Source organism: Antrostomus carolinensis, unplaced genomic scaffold, assembly GCF_000700745.2.
Source record: "Antrostomus carolinensis isolate BGI_N321 unplaced genomic scaffold, ASM70074v2 scaffold11784, whole genome shotgun sequence".
Classification (NCBI taxonomy): domain Eukaryota; kingdom Metazoa; phylum Chordata; class Aves; order Caprimulgiformes; family Caprimulgidae; genus Antrostomus; species Antrostomus carolinensis.
In genome coordinates, this window is record NW_010312841.1 from 18,472 (window position 1) to 41,553 (window position 23,082).

At 34.8% G+C, this 23,082-nt stretch overlaps 1 protein-coding gene across 1 annotated transcript in view; it reads left to right on the top strand.

The window, feature by feature from the left end:
* The window catches only part of LOC104524313 (dual specificity protein phosphatase CDC14A), a gene marked incomplete at its 5' end in the record, with an annotated part of 55,531 nt that overhangs the window by 18,416 nt on the left and 14,033 nt on the right, over positions 1-23,082 (top strand). Inside the window, 6 exon segments of the mRNA XM_010167142.1 lie at positions 4,599-4,678; positions 11,660-11,726; positions 13,912-13,974; positions 17,018-17,105; positions 18,645-18,875; positions 21,855-21,993. Coding sequence (XP_010165444.1) covers positions 4,599-4,678; positions 11,660-11,726; positions 13,912-13,974; positions 17,018-17,105; positions 18,645-18,875; positions 21,855-21,993 — 668 coding nt within the window.

The following is a 23,082-nucleotide window of genomic DNA, read 5'->3' on the forward strand; positions in this document are numbered from 1 at the left end:
AAAATTACTAGACTAGAGGCATAGTGATTATTGGGTGAATTTCTTTTCTCAGTTAATTTTCATAGCCTACCCAGAATAATGGAAGAATTGAGGTATGTCAGCCTTGTAATATTATAGACGCTATGCAATAGACAGGGCTAAGTTATACGAGCCTAATTTATTATGATATCATATAAGTTTTGATAGTCCCAAGATCACATTTGCACAGCCACTTGTATGTCTTCATAGCAGCGTAGCTCAAACTTCAATTTCACCTTCCTCTCTACTGTCCAGAATTGGAGCACACTTGTAGAAAATTCAAAGAGTCTTTGTGATAGCATGTTTTATGCTGATACACGTATTGAATCTTAATAAGCTGCTGGTCCTGAGCTGACATCCACATGGTCAGCTGTGTTCTGGAAGTCTCTGTTAAGTTAGGCTTTATACTGTGTGAAAGCTGGTATATTTCTTTCAGGCCTGAGGTCATGCTGAAAGCAAAGCTCAATAATATTGGAAGAATTTAGGTTGCAGATTCTTGTAATTAAATTGTTTTACTATGAGTATGGGCATAGCATGTAAATGCTTTTGAGAAAGAAGATCTATTTAAATTTAAAGATGGAAAAAAAAATTGGGGGTAAGTTCAAATTTTAAAAAATCTTGGTTAGATTTTTAACCTTTGGGAGTAGACCTGATGGAACAACTCTGCAAAAGGAATATAAGAAAAAATTAGAGTGCTCTAAGTTTGTTAATGTTTTTGACTGTACAAGGCTATATTTAATAATGCTGGAATTAATTTCCAATTCTGTGTTTTACATGCTGTTTAAGGAGCCTCCAAATTTGATAGTATATCTTTATAAGCTTTACTGTCCCTTGAGAGCCAAAATCTGTCCAAATTATAGCATCTTCAGTAATGATTCCTATACTATAGTTTGTAAAGAAACTTCAGTCATTCCATTCAGACTGCTTTTTGCTTTCTATTTGCATCATTGTATCTCTAGTTCTGTATTTAGAAAGATTCACTTCATGTTTTAAAGCTGGTCTAATTAAGCCTATAGCTAGAGAACGCTCATCTAGCACAAATGTAGATTACAGCACCTTCACTGGATTGCCCTTGTCTGATCCTGCCTTCACCTTCTGATATGTCATAGAAGGCTTGGAAAGGGTAGGACGCTGGCATTTTGAAGGGGATGAGATTATCTTTTTATTCCCTTTTTCTAATCCTTGTTATATGACTGTGTCAACTAAGTAGCTGTTCTCTGTGGATAGGGGTTAAAAGGCCCTTATCAGTATTATATAGACCCAAGGAGAGAGCGCTACTATCCGTGAAAGGAACCTCTTGCAGAGCTAGGTTGTAGGAACAGAAAGGTAAGGAGGTATGTAAGGTGCAGGACAGAACTCCAAGCAGAGGATTGATCAGCTAAGCAAGACTATGCCATATTTACAGTATTTAAGACTTAAACAGGTGAACAGTGGCATATTTGGTAGTCCTTATTTGAAGAAGCTGCTCAGCAGCTCAAGCTCAGGATAAGGGCACACACTGCTGGGGGGAGGGAAGCAGAAATCCTTCTGAAGAAAGTCAAGAAGGGGAGCACATAGTATGTGTATGTACTCCATAATGGATATCAGGTGGCACATTGCATGGAGTTGGTAGCTGATGTGTAAAATAAGGTAAATTAGTGTGCCACAACTGCATGCACTCTTAACCCTTGCCTGGCCTGTTTTAAGCTGCTTATAGCTCTTGATCGCTAGCATATGCAAGTAATCCACATCTGCATTTGATAGTTATTCTCCTGTCAGGCTAGTAGGTGTTTTAAGTATCTTCTGATTATTGAAGAGACTACATACCAGAAATAATTCTTTACTAATAGTGTTACCAGTACAAAACATTGTTTGTTCTCTTGTTGAAAACACCTTATAGTCACTTTCCAATTAACCTCAATTTAGTATGACATTGGAAAACAGTTTACACAAAGGTATCCAATGTTACATAAGTATGTCATCCCAGAATTGTTTCTATAGATGTGTATTCCTAAACTTGCAAGTGTTATGGGAGTCCTTTTGCTGCCTTCTATAATAACTGAGACTAATGCCAATAAATTCATAACGTGAATAGGTATTTATTCGAAACAGCTACTTATGATCTACCTAATAATCTGATTTTTGTTTTTTTAACTGCATAAGCTTAGCTTTTGTAATCAAGGCATATTAATTTAACACTCGAGATATTATTTGCATTTTTATAGTGTTTTACCTGTAAATGCTATGTTCAGTCAGATGCACTAGATGTACACTCCTGGTTTATGTGATAGGGTGCTGGTTCCTGATCTGAAGAAATGCAATCATATTCTTCAGTAAAAGAACTGTGTGTAATTGGCAATTTGATCTATTGCAATTTGAATATCCAAATTGTGACAGAAATATATGTACTTTTTGATTTAAGGTAATCTAGGTTTTATGTCTTTTCTTTGATTCTATAAGCCTCTTGAGACCAGAAAGTCGTATAGCTATGAACTCTACCAGTGTGTGAAAGTTAATTGAGAAGACTTGTTTTAGTTGTTGTGCTGTTAAAGTATTAAGTGTAAAATGAAACGTGGAAAACAGTGGATCAGGTTCTAAGAATGGGTTTCCAGTGGTGATTATGCAACTTAGATTGTTCCATTAAACAACTTCTTAGACATGTTGAACTGAAATACCCTATAGCTATTAAAACAGAGAATCATAAGTTTAAGCAAAAGTTAAGTCTTAACACTTTATTGGCAGTAGCTTGCTTGTTTGTAAATTGCGTGTCAGGAAGATGCATTTTCTAAATTTCAGTTTCAAAATGGACATTTAGTACATTTGGGCTAATCATGTCCGGTTGCTAAATTACTGTCCTTGCTCTTAAGATTTCTGCGAAGATTACTTCTGTCATAAAATTCAGATTAAGAAGAAAAAAAAAAGTGTTATAAACAGAACATGCAGACTCCTCTGGTCTTAGAGCAGTTCATAGCCAAGTAAATGGCCAAGACTACGACACGGACTGTTCAATGGTGTCAGAAACTGGGTGTTTGTAGGTTTTGCAGTCTTACCAAGTGCCACAGAGAATATTTTGAAGCTAGTGTTGCTTTGCTTTTCCCTTCATCTGTTTGGAGCCTTATTTTAGTTGTTAGGGTTTTTATGTAGGCTTCCACAGCAGATAAGTTAAAAAAAAAAAGAAGTCTTTAAAAATTATTTTTAAATAGTATTACAAGTACTTTAATGCATACCAAAACTAAAGTAGCCTGGTCTAACTCAATTTGTCCCTAGCAGTTTCTAGAGGGAAGAGCAGCTAGAGTAGGTTTAACTGAATTATACTGAAGTGGTTACATGAACTCCCCATTTGTCATCAAAGAATTAATTCTTGGAGAAATAATGAAGGAGAGTGTATTTTCTACGGTCTGATAACATAAGGATGAATTGGGGGCTGGGTCCCTCTTTCCATATTCTTAAGGTATTTGTTATGTTTCTTTTCTGGTTGGAAACCAAGGAACCCCTACCTGGTTGTGTACCCTGCTATCTAGTAAGGTTTGAATTCCCTGGGAGAGAAGAGCAGGAGGAATACTAGTCTGTTTGTACCAGACTAGTTTGTACCAGTTTTTGTCAACTGTTTGTTGGCTGCTCTTGTACTTCTAGAGAAATGGAGCAAGGGGAAGAGAGAGCATATGTATATGACACTTACTCCTCCTGGTAAATCTGGAGCTCTAACATCGTAGTTATCTCTTCCAATTCTTCAAAGATCAAAACAGTTAAACGTGTGTAGAGCTAAAAAGTAGCCATGGAGGTGCTGGTTGTAAGGTGAGTTGAAGGGAAATGGGTAGGAAAATTGTGTGGCTTTGTTTACAAAACATGTTTGTGCATGTGAAACATGCCACTCCAAACTGGATGAAATCTTTTTTTTTGTAAATAATGCAGTTGTTTAATATATATTCCAAGTTAAATTTATTTTAAAACCAGTTTTACTGTACAAATAGGTATTGGAATGCAACAAGATGTGGTTGTATTCTAATTTCTTACTTCAGTAAGTAAACTGAGCTGATAGTGTTCAGTGATAGCACAATGAGTCTTGGCTTAGGGTGTTGCATTAACTATATATTGGTCTCATAGTAACAGGTTCAGCTTGTTGAATTGGAAATTTTTGTAAATTAGTAGTTTGATATTGGCAATTAGGAATCAAATTTGTGTTGGAAAATCTTCCATTGAGCTGTGGTGGAGAAATGTTTCCTTTGTCAGCTGCTGTGATAATATTTTGACTCATCTGAAGTTGGACAGAGAACTCCTAGCATAGATGCCTCTTTTTCATCTTAGTGTGATGTTGAGTCTGTCTTAAAGTGTCTCAGTTGCAGCAATATGTGCTTTTAAAATTTCTTTTTTAAAGAAAGGAAATGACACAAAACAGAAATTCCAGTTTCTATTGATTTCTGAACACATCTTTTACTTTGTGTAGGTATGTAATTTCTGACCTATAAATGTTGTAGGAGTTGGTCATAAAGGAGTATGGTATACATTCTTAAGTGTTTAGTGGTCTGGGGGAAGTGTACATGTGGTTAATGGCTTTTCATGCTCAGGGCTTATTTTTTTCCTCTCCCCCTCACCCCCTTTAGGTAATTTACTTGAAGAAATCACCAGAAGAAGCTTACAGAACACTTTTGTCTGGATCTAATCCACCATATCTTCCATTTAGGTATGTGAACAAATGGGCCTAACTTTTGCGTTTTGGAATTTGCTGAATATAAATTTTTCAGATTGCTTTCCAAGAAGAGGGTTTCATGTCTGATACAGGTGCTGCATCAGAATGACTGATATCCAGAAAAAAAATATTTTTTACTTCTGGTGGAATTACTTGCTATGTGTTGTAATAATAAAGCCATCTCAGTTGATTTAAGTTTTAAGTAACACTTGCAGTCTTGCAAACTGTCACGTTTAGAATAGTTCTTAGCATGTTTGTGATTTAGCGGTTGAAACTTTTCTTTGTGATGTATCGTGGTTTACTATTTGGAAGTCATTAAATTTTTTTTAATTACTTAGTACCTAACCAGCTAGACTTACATGAATTAAGGGGGTTTTATGTTGTTACATTTTCTGTATTTTACAGAACAAAAACTGATGTTCCACTTATTAAATTGATTTGGCTTTCTGTTTTCAGTGAATCGTTGATAACTTCTATCAATCTGTCTTTATTCTCTATACTAAGGTCATATTGAGACTTGAATCTGAGGAATTTTTCAAAACTGAAAACATGGGAGGAAGTGTGTTTGCAAACAGTCTCATATGACCCTATTTGTTCAAATGAAAGGCTACAGACCTTTGCCTTGCAACAAATTCCTTATAATAATTATGATTATAATAATAGTAATAATAATTAAAAATGCTATTTCTGCTTGACTGGTAGGGAGTAGTGAAAGTAATTTGCTCTGTGATTTCTTGTGATGCTGATAACCACAGTGCCAAATTTAATGACATAAAACAATTTCATTTTAAGTGTTAAATAATTAGTCAAAGCAAATCCTTGTGAGTTTGAATTATTAAAATTCTCTTCCAAAATAGAATAGTTAGCTACTTTGGGATCAGCAAAGGAGGGGTCAAAAATACAAGACACAGCAAGATTTTGTGAAGATAGCTTTGTATTATATACAAAGAGCATTTCATGTTTCCCAGGGGAGAGAATACTAACTGAAAACATTGAAGAAGGCAATGTCCAGCAAAGGGACTACTTAGTTTTTGCAGTCTGGGTTGTCAAAATGATTACAAAAATATAATAATTTCATTCTGTGTCAGCTTCTGGAGAAGAGGGCAGTAAATGTATTAAGTAGGCAGTCTTCTGAAATGTCACTCCTATGTAGACTTTGTCAGTGTGTTTCAACCCCTGGGTTGCTGGGAGATAAATGACTGGCTAAAACTAAAGCTTTTCTGGAGGTTATGTGTGATGTGGTTGGGTTTTGGTATGTTTCTGAGGCTTTTTTAACACTAAGCTCTGGCTATTTCAGAGGATGGGAGGAAGGCAATCTTCTTGAGCAGAGCCTTGCTGTTTCTAGAAAGAAATAGTGTTATGAGCTTCTGTTGGACGAATTAAACATCTTGATTTCTTGAGCGTTTGTTCTTGTATGACGTGAGTCTGTAAAGCACTTAAGATTCTTTTGGAGCTGCTTTGGACTATGTCAGGTCTTGGCACTGGATTAGAGCCTAAGCAGTTTCTGTTCCCTGTGGTATAGTTTGTCCTCCTGGGAAAGAAGGCTGTGTAATCTACCTATATGGGAGGTGAGACAAAGAGGAGTGAGGAAATAAAATGAAGGATTCTGACAAGATAGGCTGGGTAAGAAACGGGGAGTCTGATAATTAGGGAGGGGATATTTGGGAATTGAATTCATAGGAAGAGGCTGCAACAGATATATAAGGAGCTTAAGAACTACTGAGGCTGAGAGAACGGCAATGATCAGTTAAGTGTTCCAGCTAGACTGTTTAACAAGTTTGTTAATTTGATAATCTGAAGTGTTTTCTATTTGGAAAAAAAAAATAGCTTTCAATAGGTAGAAGCTGCAGGATTGTCAGATTCTTTATAGAGTGCTGAGGTATGTTTACATGAAGTGATCACTGGGAAACTGATCTACTTTCATTTAGCTCGGTGACCTCAAAAAGCCTTAATCAGCTTAGATCTTCAGCTGGTATTTCATTTAAAGACAGCTTCAGCAAATATTGTTCAGGAGTGGAAGGAAATCAGAATGCCCCTTTTACAAGATACATGGAAAATTTTTTGTTTCATTTTTATAATAGAAAAACTAAAGACAAAGCAAGAGGATAGAGCACTACTGTCTTTGAGACACTTTCTTCTTATTTTCATCTGATTCACTGACACTTGGTGCTCCAGTCTCGTAAAGCTACTGTATCTCCTCACTTCCATTTAGGAGAACTGTGCTAAGACCATTTTAATTCATTATAAATACCAGTTTCCTATTGTGAAACTTAATTTTAGATTTTTACCTCAAACTACTCTGTATTGACTTTATATTAAAGAGAAAAAAATATATTTTAGTATTATTGTGTTTAGTCTCTAGATATGACGTGAATTTCAGAGCTAGGTTTTAGTATGTAGCTTTTGGGTTTTGTTTATTGGCAAGTGCTGGGGAAACAAACTATTTTGTTACTGAGGTGTGTGTTTAGAGGTTTGAAAGGGAAAGCATTATGCAGTATTGAGGTCAGCTACAATAACTGTAAAATCGGATGTGGGATTTGCAGCTCTGTAATGCCAGCTCAGATTCATACTACATCTGTATCTCATCTAAATATTCACATTTTTCTCATTTTGAAAGTAAATAGAGTACTATCATGTAATAGTTGGTAAAACACTGTTTGAAAATCAAGGTCGTTATGCATTTGGCCACAAAAGACTGGAAGAATACTGTAATGAAACACGATCAGCAAAAGAAATCGGAGCACTCGCGGTGTAAAACTGTGCCGGAGATGTCTGTATGTAATCTGTTACGTTGTTCTGATATGAATTTAGGTCTTCCTTTCTTTTCTATGCTTTTTTTTTAAATACAGGCTTCAGAGTTGAACAAAAAGGTACAACACTTGAAATCCAAATATCTTGGTTTCCACCAGTAAAAACACCTAGATGTTTTTGTGTACATATAAGTAGTCCCATAAGTTAAGCGACTACTGTCTTAAACGTAAGCACATACATTAGTTTTCTGTAGGATGGGATGCTGACTGTGTACGGTGGACAAAGGAGAAGAGTAAGTTTAAATAGGAAGAATGTCTGTAATGAATTTCATATAAAATTATATGTTTCTTCAAGGGTAGTAATGATATTTTTTTCTTTACAGTGCTCTTCCTCATAACTGTTAGTGTTTGCATTTGGTTACACTGTGGTACAAAGTGTGGCTCATTCAGAATCTATTGCATTTTATGCAAGCTAAAATTAGTAATTATTGCTCTAAAACTTGCAAATATATCTGTCATTGGTAGAAAGAAAAAGCATGCTGGTGGATCTAGTGCTATGTAATTGATTTCTCAAGGCAATGGGGAATGACAATAGCTGTATTTGTAACAGGATTTTAGTAAAGGTTAGTACTAGTTCTGACTACTCAATATTTTTATCCATAGTTTGGAAATTTATACAACAATTGGAAGGAAGACGAGTTGACACAAAGAATAGTAAAATTGAACTAGCTGTTCTGAATTAGTTTTTAATTGCTTAGTTTTTTACAATGAATGCATTAATTCAGGAGGATTCAGAAAATAAGAATTTTTTTTTTAATATTTACAGATTTACTTAATGATTTGACATGACTTCTGGCTGATTTCTCTGGGATAGAAAGAGAACTTGATAACCCAGCCTCAGCCTGGAGGAAGACTGAGGGGTGGGGGGTGAATATTTGCTTTGGTTTTTCTTTTAACAAAGGAAGAATCAAAGTAATTGTTGTCTTAAAATACCTTAGACAGCTCCCTCTAAACAAAAAGATATTTTACTCAAGTGATTTATTTAAAACGTTCAGGAAATTGGGTCATGATAGACTCTTAATCTTTGCCTTTTGAGTATTTCAAGCCCTTTCTATACATGTAGTTGGCAGTAAGACTGGCATTAAGCATCTGTCCCCTCTAATGCTTCTGCAAAATGCTCTCTGCCTAAACTCTAAAGGAATATTAACTTCTCTGAAATAATATGGAATCATCTATTTGATAGGAAGATTTAACATAAAAAGTGTCACTTCATAAGTACACTGTGACTTTGCTTCATAAATAAACTAGATTTTTATATTGTTATAGTATTTAAAACAACACTATAAATATATTCCTGGATTTATCTTGAAAAGGATAGGCAGTGCTAAAATAAAAATGGCTGTGTTCTTAAGGTTTAAAAAAAAAAAAAAAAAAAGGTCCATAGGCTTTGTTCCATTTTCTTGTTTTCCAAGTTAGGATAGAAGGAACTTCTGTGATTCTCTTGTGTTTTCTTACCAGAAGATACTCGAGGAACAGAAGGAGAGAAAGAGGGAGATTATGGCAAGGTCTGATACGCTCAGTATTTGCCATGGTTCATCAAACATTATGCTTTCCCTTGAAGCATTATGTAATATTAAGCCACTGCAAGTGTCAGCAGACCTGTTTTCTCCAGTCAGAGTGCACCTACTATATGGTTAGGTGCACAGCAACAGAAATCAGACGTTTGAGGCACGGATGATGCAGGCAATAGATGTTAGCTGCCAGTGTCCGCGTGCACTCCACTGGTAATAGCTGCGTGTGGGAACTGTAGCTAAGAATACTGTACCCCTGGAATTGTGATAGGCTTATCTTGTACATTTAGGTCAAGTTCAGTGTCCTCCCTCTCTCCTTTCCCGTCTCACTCTCTCTTTTATTAATGGATTAGAGATTATGTGGCTCTCTTCCCAATATAGTTTTTATGTACTGCGTTATCATATGCCTTATCTGTTGAAGTAGTTATATACATATAGATAAAATAAAAATTATATTATTGTTATAGCAAAGTAACATATGTAGGACATGACTGCTATGATCATATCTTCCATTCTAAGTTCTCTAAATACTTACTTTTGTAGTTTGCATTGTGTAGTGATTTCACTGGGCTGGCCCTGGGCTAGCACTTGGCTAACAGCCATTCACTCACTCACTCTGGAATTGGGGGGCAAGGGTAAGGAGCCTTGTAGGCTGAGATAAGAACAATTTAATAATTGAAATAAAAGAAAACTTAAAATAATACTGATACTAAAATAGTAATTATAATAATAAGAGTAATAAAATATGGAAATGAGTGATACTCAGTGCAACTGCTCACCACCTGCTGACCAAGCCCAGCCCGTTCCCAGATAACGATCCCGGAGCAGCGACAATCCCGAACTGAAACCGCAATCCCGGCAGAGTGAGAGCTTGAGCCAAAGCCAGAGAGGGCCAAAATAGAAACAGCCCCTCACTAATATACTGGACATGATGGGATATGATATGGAATATCCCATTGGTATATCCAAATGCCAATTTAGCTTATTAATTTAAATATTCCTTGCCCCCTTAGATCTTGCACTTGTAGACCAACAGAACACAAAGTCCTTCACTTCCAGCGACAAAAATGCAAACACTGGTGTGTTCTCAGTGTCTCTCATAACAAGTCCCAGGCTGAGAGCAAAACACAGCACTACTCTAGCTACTAAAAAGAAACCCAGGTCTGTCCCAGCTCAAAACCAGGGCACATTGTTTTAGATTTTGTTGTTTGTGTCGTCCCCTTCAGAAAACTGTTACAGCTTTTAAAAATTTTCTGCCATGCATGTGTTCCCCTTGGGGCCTGAAGATGTTTTTTGTTCGGAAGACTTTTTTTTTTTTTTTTTTTTTTTTTTGCTAAAATGCTTTTGTGCTAAAATGATCTGTTATCCAACTTCTGTCAAAAATGTATTGTCTGTGAAGTTTATATTTTACAGCTTTGGTGTGTTCTGCTTATCTAATGTAATGAAAGTACTTTATAGCTTTTCATTTTTAAAACTTTTGTTGGATTTGGGTAGTGAATGGTTATTCACACTTTAAAATTCCCATTCTAAAACAATGTGGCTAAGTATTTTTTAACAGTCTAATAACTTGAAAGCTTTTCAAGAGTAGCCTGCCTGTAATATGACATTACCATAATTGTAGTTTTTAATTTGCTTAACTACGTTTTCTATGAACCCTGCTTGCTCAGAACTGCTATACTTACTCTGCTTTTAAAGAATGGGGAAGAATATTCTACTTTTAAAGTACTTGGGCTTGAAGGAGCATATCAATATAATAAATTTCATACTATTTATAGCAAGTAGACTATAAAAAGAGTTTTCAATGAAAGACTGAAATTTTAAATCAATTATATATTAAAGATTTATCTGACTGAAACCTAAAATTTTGCTATTCTGATAAATTGTATTCCTTAGCATTCTGGATAGATAGCTTAGAGCAAAACTAGACAAGATTTCTTTAATGAGTGATTAGGAAATAATCTGCCCAGGCAGAATTTTGTTAAAATGTTACCTAGTCTGAAGTGGACTTTGAAAAGTACTTTTTCTTTTTTCCACAATACATTTGTTGCTGTTATTTTTTGGTGGTGTGACTTATTTTTACATTACTGTCTCTTACTACTTGAATATGTTTTGCCTTGGGGTATCCCATTACCTTTTAAAGAGAAATTGTTATTTTCATAGGGCCAGAACTGAGTTCAGGTTGTTTTAAATTTAGCTGTAGCTGGATAATTTTTAATCACATCTCTAATGAAGCATCAAAATGAGAGCCTGTAAACAAAATCCAAGCTAGTAGTCTATTTGCCTTACCTTGTTAGACAGCATAACACAGTTAAGATTTGAATAAGGCTAAAGCCAGTTTTAATTTATTTGCTACTATCCTTACACAATTGAGAGAGGATGCAAAGCTTCCTGTTTCAGGACAGGATAAATAATTTGGTAAAAGGCATGTACTTAGATGATGGAAAATGCACACTTAAAATAATTTGCAGTATCTAACTGCATTTACACTGAGCTACATCTTTGGTAGGGGAGTGCTTCTAAAAAGACGTCTTCTTCAGACTTCAAACAGATTTCTCATAAGGGATTGAATAACTTGAATATACTCTGTTGTGTCCTGCCTTTCCCCGAGTTCTTAAAATAATTCTGTGTATATTAAATTTGTATTAAATCTATAGGGATGCTTCATTTGGGAACTGCACGTACAATCTTACGATCTTGGACTGTTTACAGGGAATAAATAAGGTAATAACACTTTTTCTTAGCAAAATAGATTTAAATTTACTTTTGAAATGTGAAAGAAAATACTGTTAAAACATATTAGAAAATGTGGTTTCAAAGCAAAATGTGTGTGAATGAGTAGTATGCTGTCATGAAGCCAAAGTTACTGAGGACTGTGTTTGAGTAGTGACAATGGTTCCACCTGGCTGGCCTGGCCTTTGACAGCTTTCTGAACTTCACCTTGTGAATTGGAATGTACAAATGCACCAGGCCTGGCTGGGGGCCCTTCTTGACTCAACAGTGCAAGACCATGCACTAGATCTGCTAATAGATCATTTATAAGCAGTGATAAGTAAAAGGGACTAACATAGGTTAGTGAGACAGACACCTAGGTATAATGTAATTTAACATGAGCAATTTTTGCATGTACTTGGCACCTGCTTTCCCCTAAAACACTTTATTCAGTGTTTGACACTAAAATTGTTTCAAAAGAATGAAAACAAATGTATCTTACTAGTGTTTTGATGTGTTACTTTCAACAGTCCTGGTCCTGGGGAATATTAAGCTCCAATATTGCTTTTTAAAAAATGTTACATCACATCTTGATTGCCAACCTTGTGTTACAGGATATACTTCATACTATAAGCAAAGCTTCAATTTTGATCCTCATTTCCTGGTGACCTTGTTGAAGGGAGCAGGCTATATGAACTGTTCTGCACAGACACTTTATAGACTATTTATAATTCCTAAAAGTATGAAAAAACAAGTGTTCTTAAAAATTGAAAAAAAGAGATCAAGTTTAATATTTTTAGTTCTGTGGGGGTGGGAAAGGAGCTGTCAGTTAACAGCAAACCTCTAATTTGTGTGGCAATCTATGGATCCTGAAGCTCTGTGAAACAGTCAGTGCAGTCATTGTAATTTATCTGCAACAAACATGTCAAAAGGACTTTCATAATCAGTATTTCCTCCTTTGATCCCATAAAACTTATTATTGAATTTTTGTCCATTTTGCCTACAGAGGTAAAAACACTGAACAGAAACCGTATGCCTTAATCTAAAGTAAAATCTTAGTCTGTCTGGGTGAATTTTCTGTTTGTGTACACATATACATGTAGTTCAGGGGGCCTACAGACTCCGGAGTGCAGGCAGCCAGCCATGCTTGAATTAAATATGTTTTTCAAAATCAGCTGTTCAGACAGACCTCTGGATATCTTAAGTTTCATGACAGGTCCAGTCATTGAGCCCATGTTGTCTATAATAAAGCTATTTTTGCCTTAACAAAGGTGCTTTCCATGTAGCAAATAATGGCAGACTTATAATTATAGTTTTTTAAATCATAGATCTGTGGTGTGGTTTTTTTTTTTAATCACACCTTAATCCCAGAATGTTGTGTAGAATCTATACTTCTCAGAATGCAGTAGATTGAGTATAAATATATGCTGCAGAACTCTCTTCTACCTATTCCTTGGAAGAAATTTGGGCTATGAATTTCTTAGTAATAGAATGGTTTTTAATATGGTATTATACACAAATCTTTAGTACAAAATTAGCATATTTAATAATAGTACAGTAATCAAATACAAAACTTGACTTCTTTCAATCCTGTAATAAATACTGTTTAACTAGTCTAGTGAACTATCATTCTATCAATGGAATGCATATTAAAAACAAATCATAAAATACCAGTTATACACAGTACTGTATTCTGTATATGCCATTTTGCCTGGGTATTATGGTGATAAAATCAGAGTATTATATTAAGTATGGAAAATCAATAAACTCTTAACGTTTTATATTTTGTTATGTCCAACTGCATGAAAATGTATTCAGCATAGAAATCGCTGAATGAGTGTAGGACAAAAAGGGAATTGCTTTTCAATTTGTCATCTGCCTTAGAGGGGAAAAAAAACCCCACCATACACAGTGGGGTGGGGATAATAAATTTTGTTATTTAAGTGATATGCAACAACCTTATGTCCCATCGTAATGTCTTTGAAGTAGAAATAATGAGCCTGATGTGCTTTAGTGATTGTTGGAGTTTTTGTTGTCTGTGGTGTTAACCTGTGCAAAATTTAATGTTGTCTTAATGTAGAGGCTTCAATAAGCCAAAAGCACAAACTTTTAGTGATTTAGTTTTGATTCTCAGAGTATTGTAAAATGAGATCATATATCACATTTCAGAATAAACTGACACCTTGTTGCCTTTTAGGCCTTGCAGCATGGATTTTTTGACTTTAAGACATTTGATGTGGATGAATATGAACACTATGAGGTTTGTACATTTCATAATGAGTTGAATGTGTGTATTTTACCTAATGTAAGTTAGAGTATAGGGTATCCTACAACTTAAAACATACTAGAAATATTTTAATTCAAGTAAAACCCAGTGTTCATATGTAAGGTATGTACATCCAAACTTGTATGCTGTATGTGAAAAACATGCAGGATTAATATCCTTGCAAATTCAGTGCATCACATAAGTCTACTGTTTCTTGTAGCCTTTCTGGATTCTGGGGCCTCCTTCCTGCTTTTCCAGCCTTCTCTCAGAATATGATCCAAGGTCTCTCAGCTGACCCACGGAATCTAATCTTTGTTTTTGTTCAACTCTTGTTGAGCTGCTCCTTGAGATGCTATTAGCCCTTAATATATGATCAATTTTTTTATAACCACATAGATGAAGCACATCTTGAGCTTTTTTTAGTAAGGATGGATTATATGAGGATTCCAGTAATGAATATGCATTCAAAATATTTCCCTAATGGAGGCCCAGAAAGCTAACAGATGTCATTAATTGTTCTGGTATCCTTCTTCAAAATTAAGAATAGATACTCTGGATGACTCTAGGTGCTTCTAGGACTTTGTTGTGTAACAAACACACCTTTGTCTGCTAGTAGTAGACAGTTATCTCAAAATATATTGCTGCAGAGTACCTTTAAAATATGTATGTGCTGCACCTTTGAACTGGGCTGTGTACAGGGAAACTGCAGGCACAGAAGGTGTATATACATCTGGTCCAGAATAGTTGGAGTTGAATAGTTGAAGTCAGTGACAACCATGTAGATCTGTTGGACCTTTTCTTTGGAACTCCCTGGAGTTCCTGCAGTTGCATTGGTTAAGAAGAAAGATACATAAACTAGAGATGTACTAAACATTGGAATATATATTAAACTCTCTTTTTAAAAAGAGTTGTGTTACTTTTTTGTAGCCAGTGTTCTTCCCCCCAGCCCCTCTATTGCAATTTTCATAAAACTTGGAAATAATGAGAATAAATACGCTTCGTCTGAAATGTCCATTTTAAAAATTATTATTTTAAGATGAATATTTCTAATATCAAACAAGTTTTAGGGATAATTGCTTTTCTTAAAGCTCTGTAACATTTGATAATAATAGTAATAAAATATGCAAATGAGTGATACACAATGATACACTTAAAAACATTTGTAGAAGAATTTCTGTATAGTGTAATGTTCCATAAAGATTAGATTGATTAATTGGTATAACCTTTGCTGAATTACCAAAATTAAATGAACAGTAACTGAAATTTAAAGTATGAAATTGCTGCTTTTTTGCTTACTCTATGTACAAAAGGAAAATGTTTGTTCTAAAAACAAATGATGGTTGGGAATTCTAGGGAATCTGTATATATAGTAGGTATTAATCTGCCTCAAAAAGGTATTAAAATAATTGACTAAAGCTATCCCATTATTTTGTTTAACATTTAAAATTATTTTAGTTTTTGAAAAGTATGTATGTGTGAACAATGTTTAAAGTATGCTGCCCACTGTCTTGAGTTTAAGAAGCAAGGACTTGGAATCATCTTTCATTTTTTGTCCATTTTTTGGTATGTCTTCTGTTATTTTACGCTTTATGGTCAGCTTTGTATGTTTAGATATGTCCTGTGCTATATTTCTAAAACTTTAAATGTTCCAAGTTTTTGTTATGTTAGGTCTTCAAATGTGTAGTTATGTGGAGAAAAGTTGCATAAGACTTAAAGGGAGCAGGCTAAAGGAAATTACATTTCACATTTGTAGTTCTTCCCAAGGCAGCTAATTCCCCTTTTGTTGGACTAAATGTAAAATACTCAAGTTCTCTTTTTTTTTTTTTTAATAATAATGTTGTTTGCACATAGTATTGAGTGTATATATATATATATATATATGCACACACACATACACATACATATCTGTCATTCAGATTGGTAAAAATTTAAATTATTCACAGTAACTCATGTAACTATAAAGAACTACTTAATTCACAAATAAAACTGGTAATACAAATATAAAAATACTTTTAACTTATTGAACAGGACTTTTTCCTTAGATAGGGGTAGAGGTGCTACAATGCTGAGATTGCGGTCTGTGGTACAAATCTGGGGGGGGCAAGGGGTCCTGACTTGGCAGTAAGATTGGTTCACTAGCCCTCATCCACCCTTCTTAACTTACAGGAGGTTTTCACTATGTGAGGATGTTTGGATCAAGTCTGATGGGCTTAGCTGAGCAAGCAGTTGGTGAATTGGTTACAGCAATGTCCATTATCAGACTTTTTCACTCATTAGGATGTTTTTATTTGCTGAGAGCTAAAAACCCAAGCTTAATAATGCAGTTGAACTGAGTGCCATGTCTGAAAAGTCATGCTGAGAATAACTGCATTGCCAAATGAAGAAGAAAAGAAGGCAGTTTGAGATGTAGTTATGTATTTTCAAAGCAGCTTCTAGTTTTGGCATTGATAGAATTTGCAGAGCCTTTTTGAAGTTTTCATTTAAGTGAGCAAGAAACGCAAAACATCACAATTTTGGAAGGTGGGGTTGATTAGTGGCTCATCAGAGCTTATGCTAGTATGTAAATTTCAGTTTCTACGGGGAAAGGATTAATTGTTTTTGAAGGCTAATTGGTTTTTAATTTTTGGGGTGAATTGTGGTTTTTTTTTTTTTTAGCCAGTGCTTTACAGGGAAGCATTTTTCCATATTCTTTGATTAAAACATACAAGAATGTTGGTGTTTGTCAGAGTTGTTAAAAGTAGTTGACTTAAAATGTTGAACCTTGTAAGGGAAAAATGTCTTAGATATAGGATCTTTCTGCATTTATTGGAAAACTTCAGCAAAATTTTTTGTGTTTCATTTTATTAAGAGATTTCTGAGAAACAGCTTATGGTTAGTTAGTTTGTCCCATATAGGTAAGCCAGCTAATTACATTGAAGTGTTTTTGTTTTAATACAATATGAACATAGTAAAAAGTAAAATAAAATCTTGAGTAATTATTTTAACCTTGTATGTACAGATGTAAAATGCTTTTCTCTCTCTTCTGAAATTTTTATAGCGAGTGGAAAATGGTGACTTCAACTGGATTGTTCCAGGAAAATTTTTGGCATTTAGTGGACCACACCCAAAAAGTAAACTTGAAAATGGTATGCTGTATACTTTAATGCTATTCTATGATTTTCTTTTTCCCAACATGTTAAACAATCCCAGCAAATGAGCAGAAGGTAATAGAGGTTTATAGATTCATTTTAATCTTCAGAAATAACCATATAGTGAACACACTATATATGATCATAGGACTTAATTGCAAAGGTTTTGGAATTCTTCTTTGCTAGAATTCTAATTCTTCTAACAGTCAGTGACTTTCATGCAGTGACAAAGTGCCTGACAAATTCAGGGCCCTTACTTTTCTCCTGGAGCCTGACACCTGATACAATAAGTATGGAGAATTAAAGGTGAATTGCATAAAGCAAAGGAGACTGTTCTAAGAGTTTTGTAGCAAAGGCTGGGAAAGACTTTAAAAAGAAGCTTGCCCTTACTAATGAAGATTCTTGGGATAATATGTAGAACCGATGTGATTCTAATGGAATAAAAAAGAGAAACTTGACTGAGAGAGGGAAAGTAAAGATTTGGTGCAGCTGAAAGGAAAAATCAGTAATTTAGAAACTTTATTTTTTTTGCTTCTGCTCTCTGATATTTCCTTTATGACTGGGGTGCTGCTAATTTTGTAGTGTCCACTGAAGATTTAAACAAAATCCAGGGAGAAAATATTTAGGTTGGTTTGGGTTTTTCCCCCAATCACTGTTACACTCCCCCCTTGGAAAATTTTTTCAAAAATTACTTGTTATTCCATGGAATTTGGAAAACCTCTATTTTATTTTTAACGTATATAACTGAAAATTAGTAAATTAACACTAATGCTTAAAATCCAGTTATACAAATAAGCATCACCTAGTTGAGTGTAAATATATATTATAAAGCTAGATTTTTCTCATTATATTGTGACTCTAATTACATTCACTAATGCATACATGACTTGTGGAGATGATCCGTGTTTTGCGAGGAAGCTTTTGGACTTTATTTGAACAGGAATAAAAAATCTGGAGATAAACCAGTGAATTTGGTCAATGGCAGACCTTCTGATTTTTGTGGTGCAGAAGTCGTTCCTGTGTTTTGTTTATAAGACTTAATTGTTAATGGAAAAGAAGAAACTACTTCTTACATACATACATGCTATAGACATGTGCATGTGCACATGCTCCATCACACCCTTGTTGACAGAGAATATCTGTTTGGTGAAAGTGTCCTAAACAGTTGTGGTGTGGTTGGTCTTTTACCTCCCTCCCTGCGCGCCCCCACCTTCCATCTTTGTCTACAGGATCCTTTTGTCTCTCAGCTGAATTAAGGCACTGAAGCTTTTTTACTTCACAGTGGAGCAAGAATATTTCTGGCACTACAGTTTATTCTTTGACTGTTTCTATTGTCCACAGTGTAGATCACCAACCTATTTTCTTCATAAACACAGTGTTTCCTCTTAAAGTGTGTTCTTATTCTTTGATCTGCAGCTTGACTACAGATAAACGTCTGCTCTACCCCATTCAAAAAGAGTTTGGGGGGAGTTTTGATTAGTAGGACTTTGAACTTAATCTATGACATTAAATTATTGTTGCTTTATTTTTTTATAGGTTATCCTCTTCATGCACCTGAAGCCTACTTTCCCTATTTCAAGAAACATAATGTCACATCAATCATAAGACTAAACAAAAAAATTTATGAGGCAAAACGCTTTACTGATGCTGGTTTTGAGCATTATGACCTGTTCTTCATAGATGGAAGTACACCAAGTGACAGTATAGTTCAGAGGTTCCTGAGCATCTGTGAAAATGCTGACGGTGCTATTGCTGTACATTGTAAAGGTAAGTGAATATTTATTTTTCAGATTGAAGTTCAAAATAAGTATAAAACCATAGAGCTTATTCCAGAAATAAAGCATTTAAAAAATAGCGCTTTCTGGTTGTGAAAGTAACACTGCTTTATGATACTTGACTAAATATATGACAAATATTTGTTATTTTCATATGCATAGTAAGTTCTTTCATCCTACACTACCACTTCAGTAACTGACAATCTATTGTTCATTGTTCTGTTTTTTTCTTAATATCACTTGAAGGCGTGAGTTTTAGTTGATGAGATTTCTTTTTTGCGTTATGCTTTCACAGCATTATTGACTGGGAAATGCAAAAGACTGAAAGATTTTCTTTGTGCTTTTGGACTCTTCAACATTTTTCTGTGGAGCATGACTTCCGTGTTTCAAGTTAATGCGAGTTACTGTGATGCCAGCATTTCAAACCAGCCTATTTCAGCAAATCCACCAGAAAATACACAAAACATGCATAGTCAGGAATTATTAACAAAGGCTTGGAAGGGTTCAGCTTGATTTATGTTTAGAGTTGTGTAAGGACATTGTGGAGCTGAATGTCTTGCTGATCTGAAACAAGAATAGTGCTATTCATTCATAATTTTTCCATGAACAATAAACATGCCTATCAAAGACAAATAAGTTTATTTGCAAACAAGTTGTTACTGTGGCTAGAGCCCAAAAATTCTGGCATTAATAAGCTAGACATCTGCTAACTGACTAAATAAGATATAAATTGTTGATTAGAAGTAGATTGTTATTCTCCAGGCTTAGTTGCTAAAGGAATAAAATATACTTTTCTAGTGACTTAGAATATGCACCTGCTAAACCAAAGTACTTTCAGTCTTTTATCTGACTGCTTAATAAGCAAACCAGCAGTCTTAATTCTTTTTAGGTTTTTTACACCCTTTTAAGTAAGTCTAAGCAAAGTTAAATCAACAGCTAACTCAAGAGTTAATGTATTATCTGTAGTTTTCTTGTATGCTTGTTACAGAAGTATTCCAAGCACAGCTTCCGCACTAGAAATTGCTTGTCCCAGAAGTTATGGAAATGTTTAATACAAAGGGTTGCTGTGAAAAGTTTGTACATTAGCAGTAACTTTGAGAAAAGGACTGAAGTCTTAGTGATATATGCAGTTGGTAGATGTTACCTGCAATTTTCAGAGACCATTTTCTTACTCAGTTGTATGTTTAGTATACTACAGCTCTTGATTATCTATTTGCATGTTTCATTCCTCTTCTGTTAAACAAACAAAAAAATCCACAAAAAACCCAAGCCCAAAACACTCTCTTTAACAATATTTCCCTTTTTTAAATGATTATTCAGAGCTAGTTTTACAGTATGCAGTTATAGAATCTCTCACTATTAGTGAACATTCATGCTTTTACCTGAATTATCTTAAATTTCCAAAAAGTCACTGCATCATTTAGTTATTGGCTAAATGTAAAAAGCTTGTAGTTGTTTATAGAATTGTCAGCAAGATGTCTGGCTGCTTAGAGAGTTGCCAGTTAGATAGTTGTTGGTGCACAAACAATAGCTGGCCAATGTGAGACTGTAAATTGCAAGTATTGTATTTGCAGGAAAACAAGGTTTAAATGGGGAGACGTTTTACTAATAGATAAGACACAAGGCTAGAAAGAGATTAATTCTCACTCTATAGTTAGAGATCTGTCAGATAGTAAAAACTTAATTTTTCTATCGCTCTGTTTTCCTGTTAAAATCAGGATTAGTTTGATTTGGGGGGCAATGGGTTAGATTGTTTTAAGGTATTGATATATTAAATAGTTTAAATTGGCTGGCAGGCAAACAAGATACAGCCACTTGCACTCCCTTGCCCGTTCCCTCCCACCCAGGGAATGGGAGAGAATCAGAGGGGCAAAAGTAAGGAGAATCGTAGGTTGAGATAAGAACAATTTAATAATTAGAGTAAAATAAAATTAAAATAACAACGATATTAATAGTGATAACAACTCTCTCTCTTTTTATATATATATATATAAAAAGAGAGATATATATATGAATGAGTGATGCAGAGTACAGTTTTTCACCACCCACTGATAGCGAACCTGGAGGAGCAAAAAGTAACCCCAAAATCGCAATCCCGGAAAAATAAGCCCAGGCGATTCCTGAGAGAATCCCCCCCCTTTTCCCATCAGCCCTGCTTAACATACTGAATATGACATAATATGATATGGAATATCTTGTTGGCATATCCAACTGTCAGTTCTGGGTTTTACTGACTACTATACTTTCCCCCTCCCAGTCCTTTGAACTTGCAAACTACCCAAACACGGGGTCCTTGTACCTTATCAACATTCTTCTCATAACAAATCCCACACTGAAACCAAAACACAGGGCTTTCTAGCTACTAAGAAAATTAACTCTATCCTAGCAAAACCAGGACAATATATAAAATTATATGCTGGTCAACATTTATTGCTGTTTATATGGATAGCAGTGAATAGTTTTATAGGTTGGTTTCACAACAAAACTGATTTAAAAAGAAAAAGCCACTGGCTAAGAAGACACTTGTCTGTTGTGATGTGACATGTATCTGCATGTATTTGAACCTTGGTTTGTAAAGTATGTGCATTGGCATCTCAAAAGTACTTTGATTTTGGTTTTCACTGGTTTTATAAATACAAAGTTTGTGTCCAGCTTGGTCATGGCTTTTTTTAAAATAGCAGCCTTTTTAAAAAAAAAGTTTGGGGTAGAATTGAGCAAGTGCCAAGAGTGATCACCCTTGCATGCATTCTTAAATACTGACAACTTCTTATTATGTATATTTGTTCTTATATCTACAGTATCGAAATCCAATTATATGATAAACGGGATACTGAATCAGGAATTCTTTCTTTAAATATTAAGGAGGTGAATAAAATTGCAAAGAAATCTTCTCATATCCCATGCTTTAATTTGATAGTTATGAAATGCTCATGACTTCATATGTGGATGTTGGATATTTTTGTTTCTGTAGCTGGCCTGGGGAGAACAGGAACGCTAATTGCCTGTTACATTATGAAACACTACAAGTTCACACATGCTGAAGCCATTGCTTGGATAAGAATATGTCGACCAGGCTCTATTATAGGACCCCAGCAACACTTCCTGGAAGAGTATGTATACCTTCTTTGCTACTACGAATCAACTGCTTCTCTACATCCTTATCCATCTTGCACTATTTATAGGATCTACTTTCTGTCTACTGACATCGTATATTACTGCCTGTTGCAATATATTTAAGGTTAGTTAATTTGGGATTGAAATCAAATTTACTCAGTAGTAATCTTCTCTGGAGTGCTATGCATTTTGTCACTTTAAGGGGCAGAGGGTCTCAAGACTCTTGCACGTTTGTGTTCTAGGGGATTTAGGAGTTAGACAAATATGACAAAAGTGTAAAGTCCACATGTGGACAAAACATTAAATCAACAATAAGGATTTATTAAAATATTAGCATAGAAAGGATAGACTTTATATACTTAACCTCTGATGACACTTAAAATGGATCTTGCTGTAGTATAATTGATATGGTTTTTTTCTTTTTTGTAAATAAGGATTAAATGAGTACGTGGTGGACAGCTTATGATCTCTGTCAGATTCCTAGCATAATATGTGAAGTGCTTCTGATTTGGAGCTAATAGTCACTAGCAAAACAAATGTATGGTTTTGATACAGCTCCTTCTCAAAATTGACTATATACTTTGGGTTGAGAACATTTCACGTACAGATAGATTGAATGAGTGATTCAAGGTTTGATCCTGGCTGGAAGTGAATGACAAAATTGCACTGGCTTTGGTGATGGAGACATTAAGCTTAATTTCACAGTGGTTTCTATATTGTGCATTTACTATTACATTGGTTATGGTGATGTTTTTGATTATTGATATTTAGTTGGAGGTGTTTTCACTGTTAGGAGAAAAATACATTTTGAGAAAATCCACCACAAAATTGTCTCTTTTTGGAAAAAAGGGAATGCAACAGCTCTGCTAGATGTTGTGTAAATACAGTAAAACATGCACTGACGTTGCATCTTAAAATCTACAGATATCAGATAGAAAAGAGTAATACTGTAATTCATAGGAGAAATTGAGTATGAATGAGGATTCCTATTTATTTTCCAGTGCAACTGAATGGGCACTCCTTTATTTGAGAGATGGCCCACCATTATTCAAAATACCGTGTATGACAAACTTTCACACCATCGG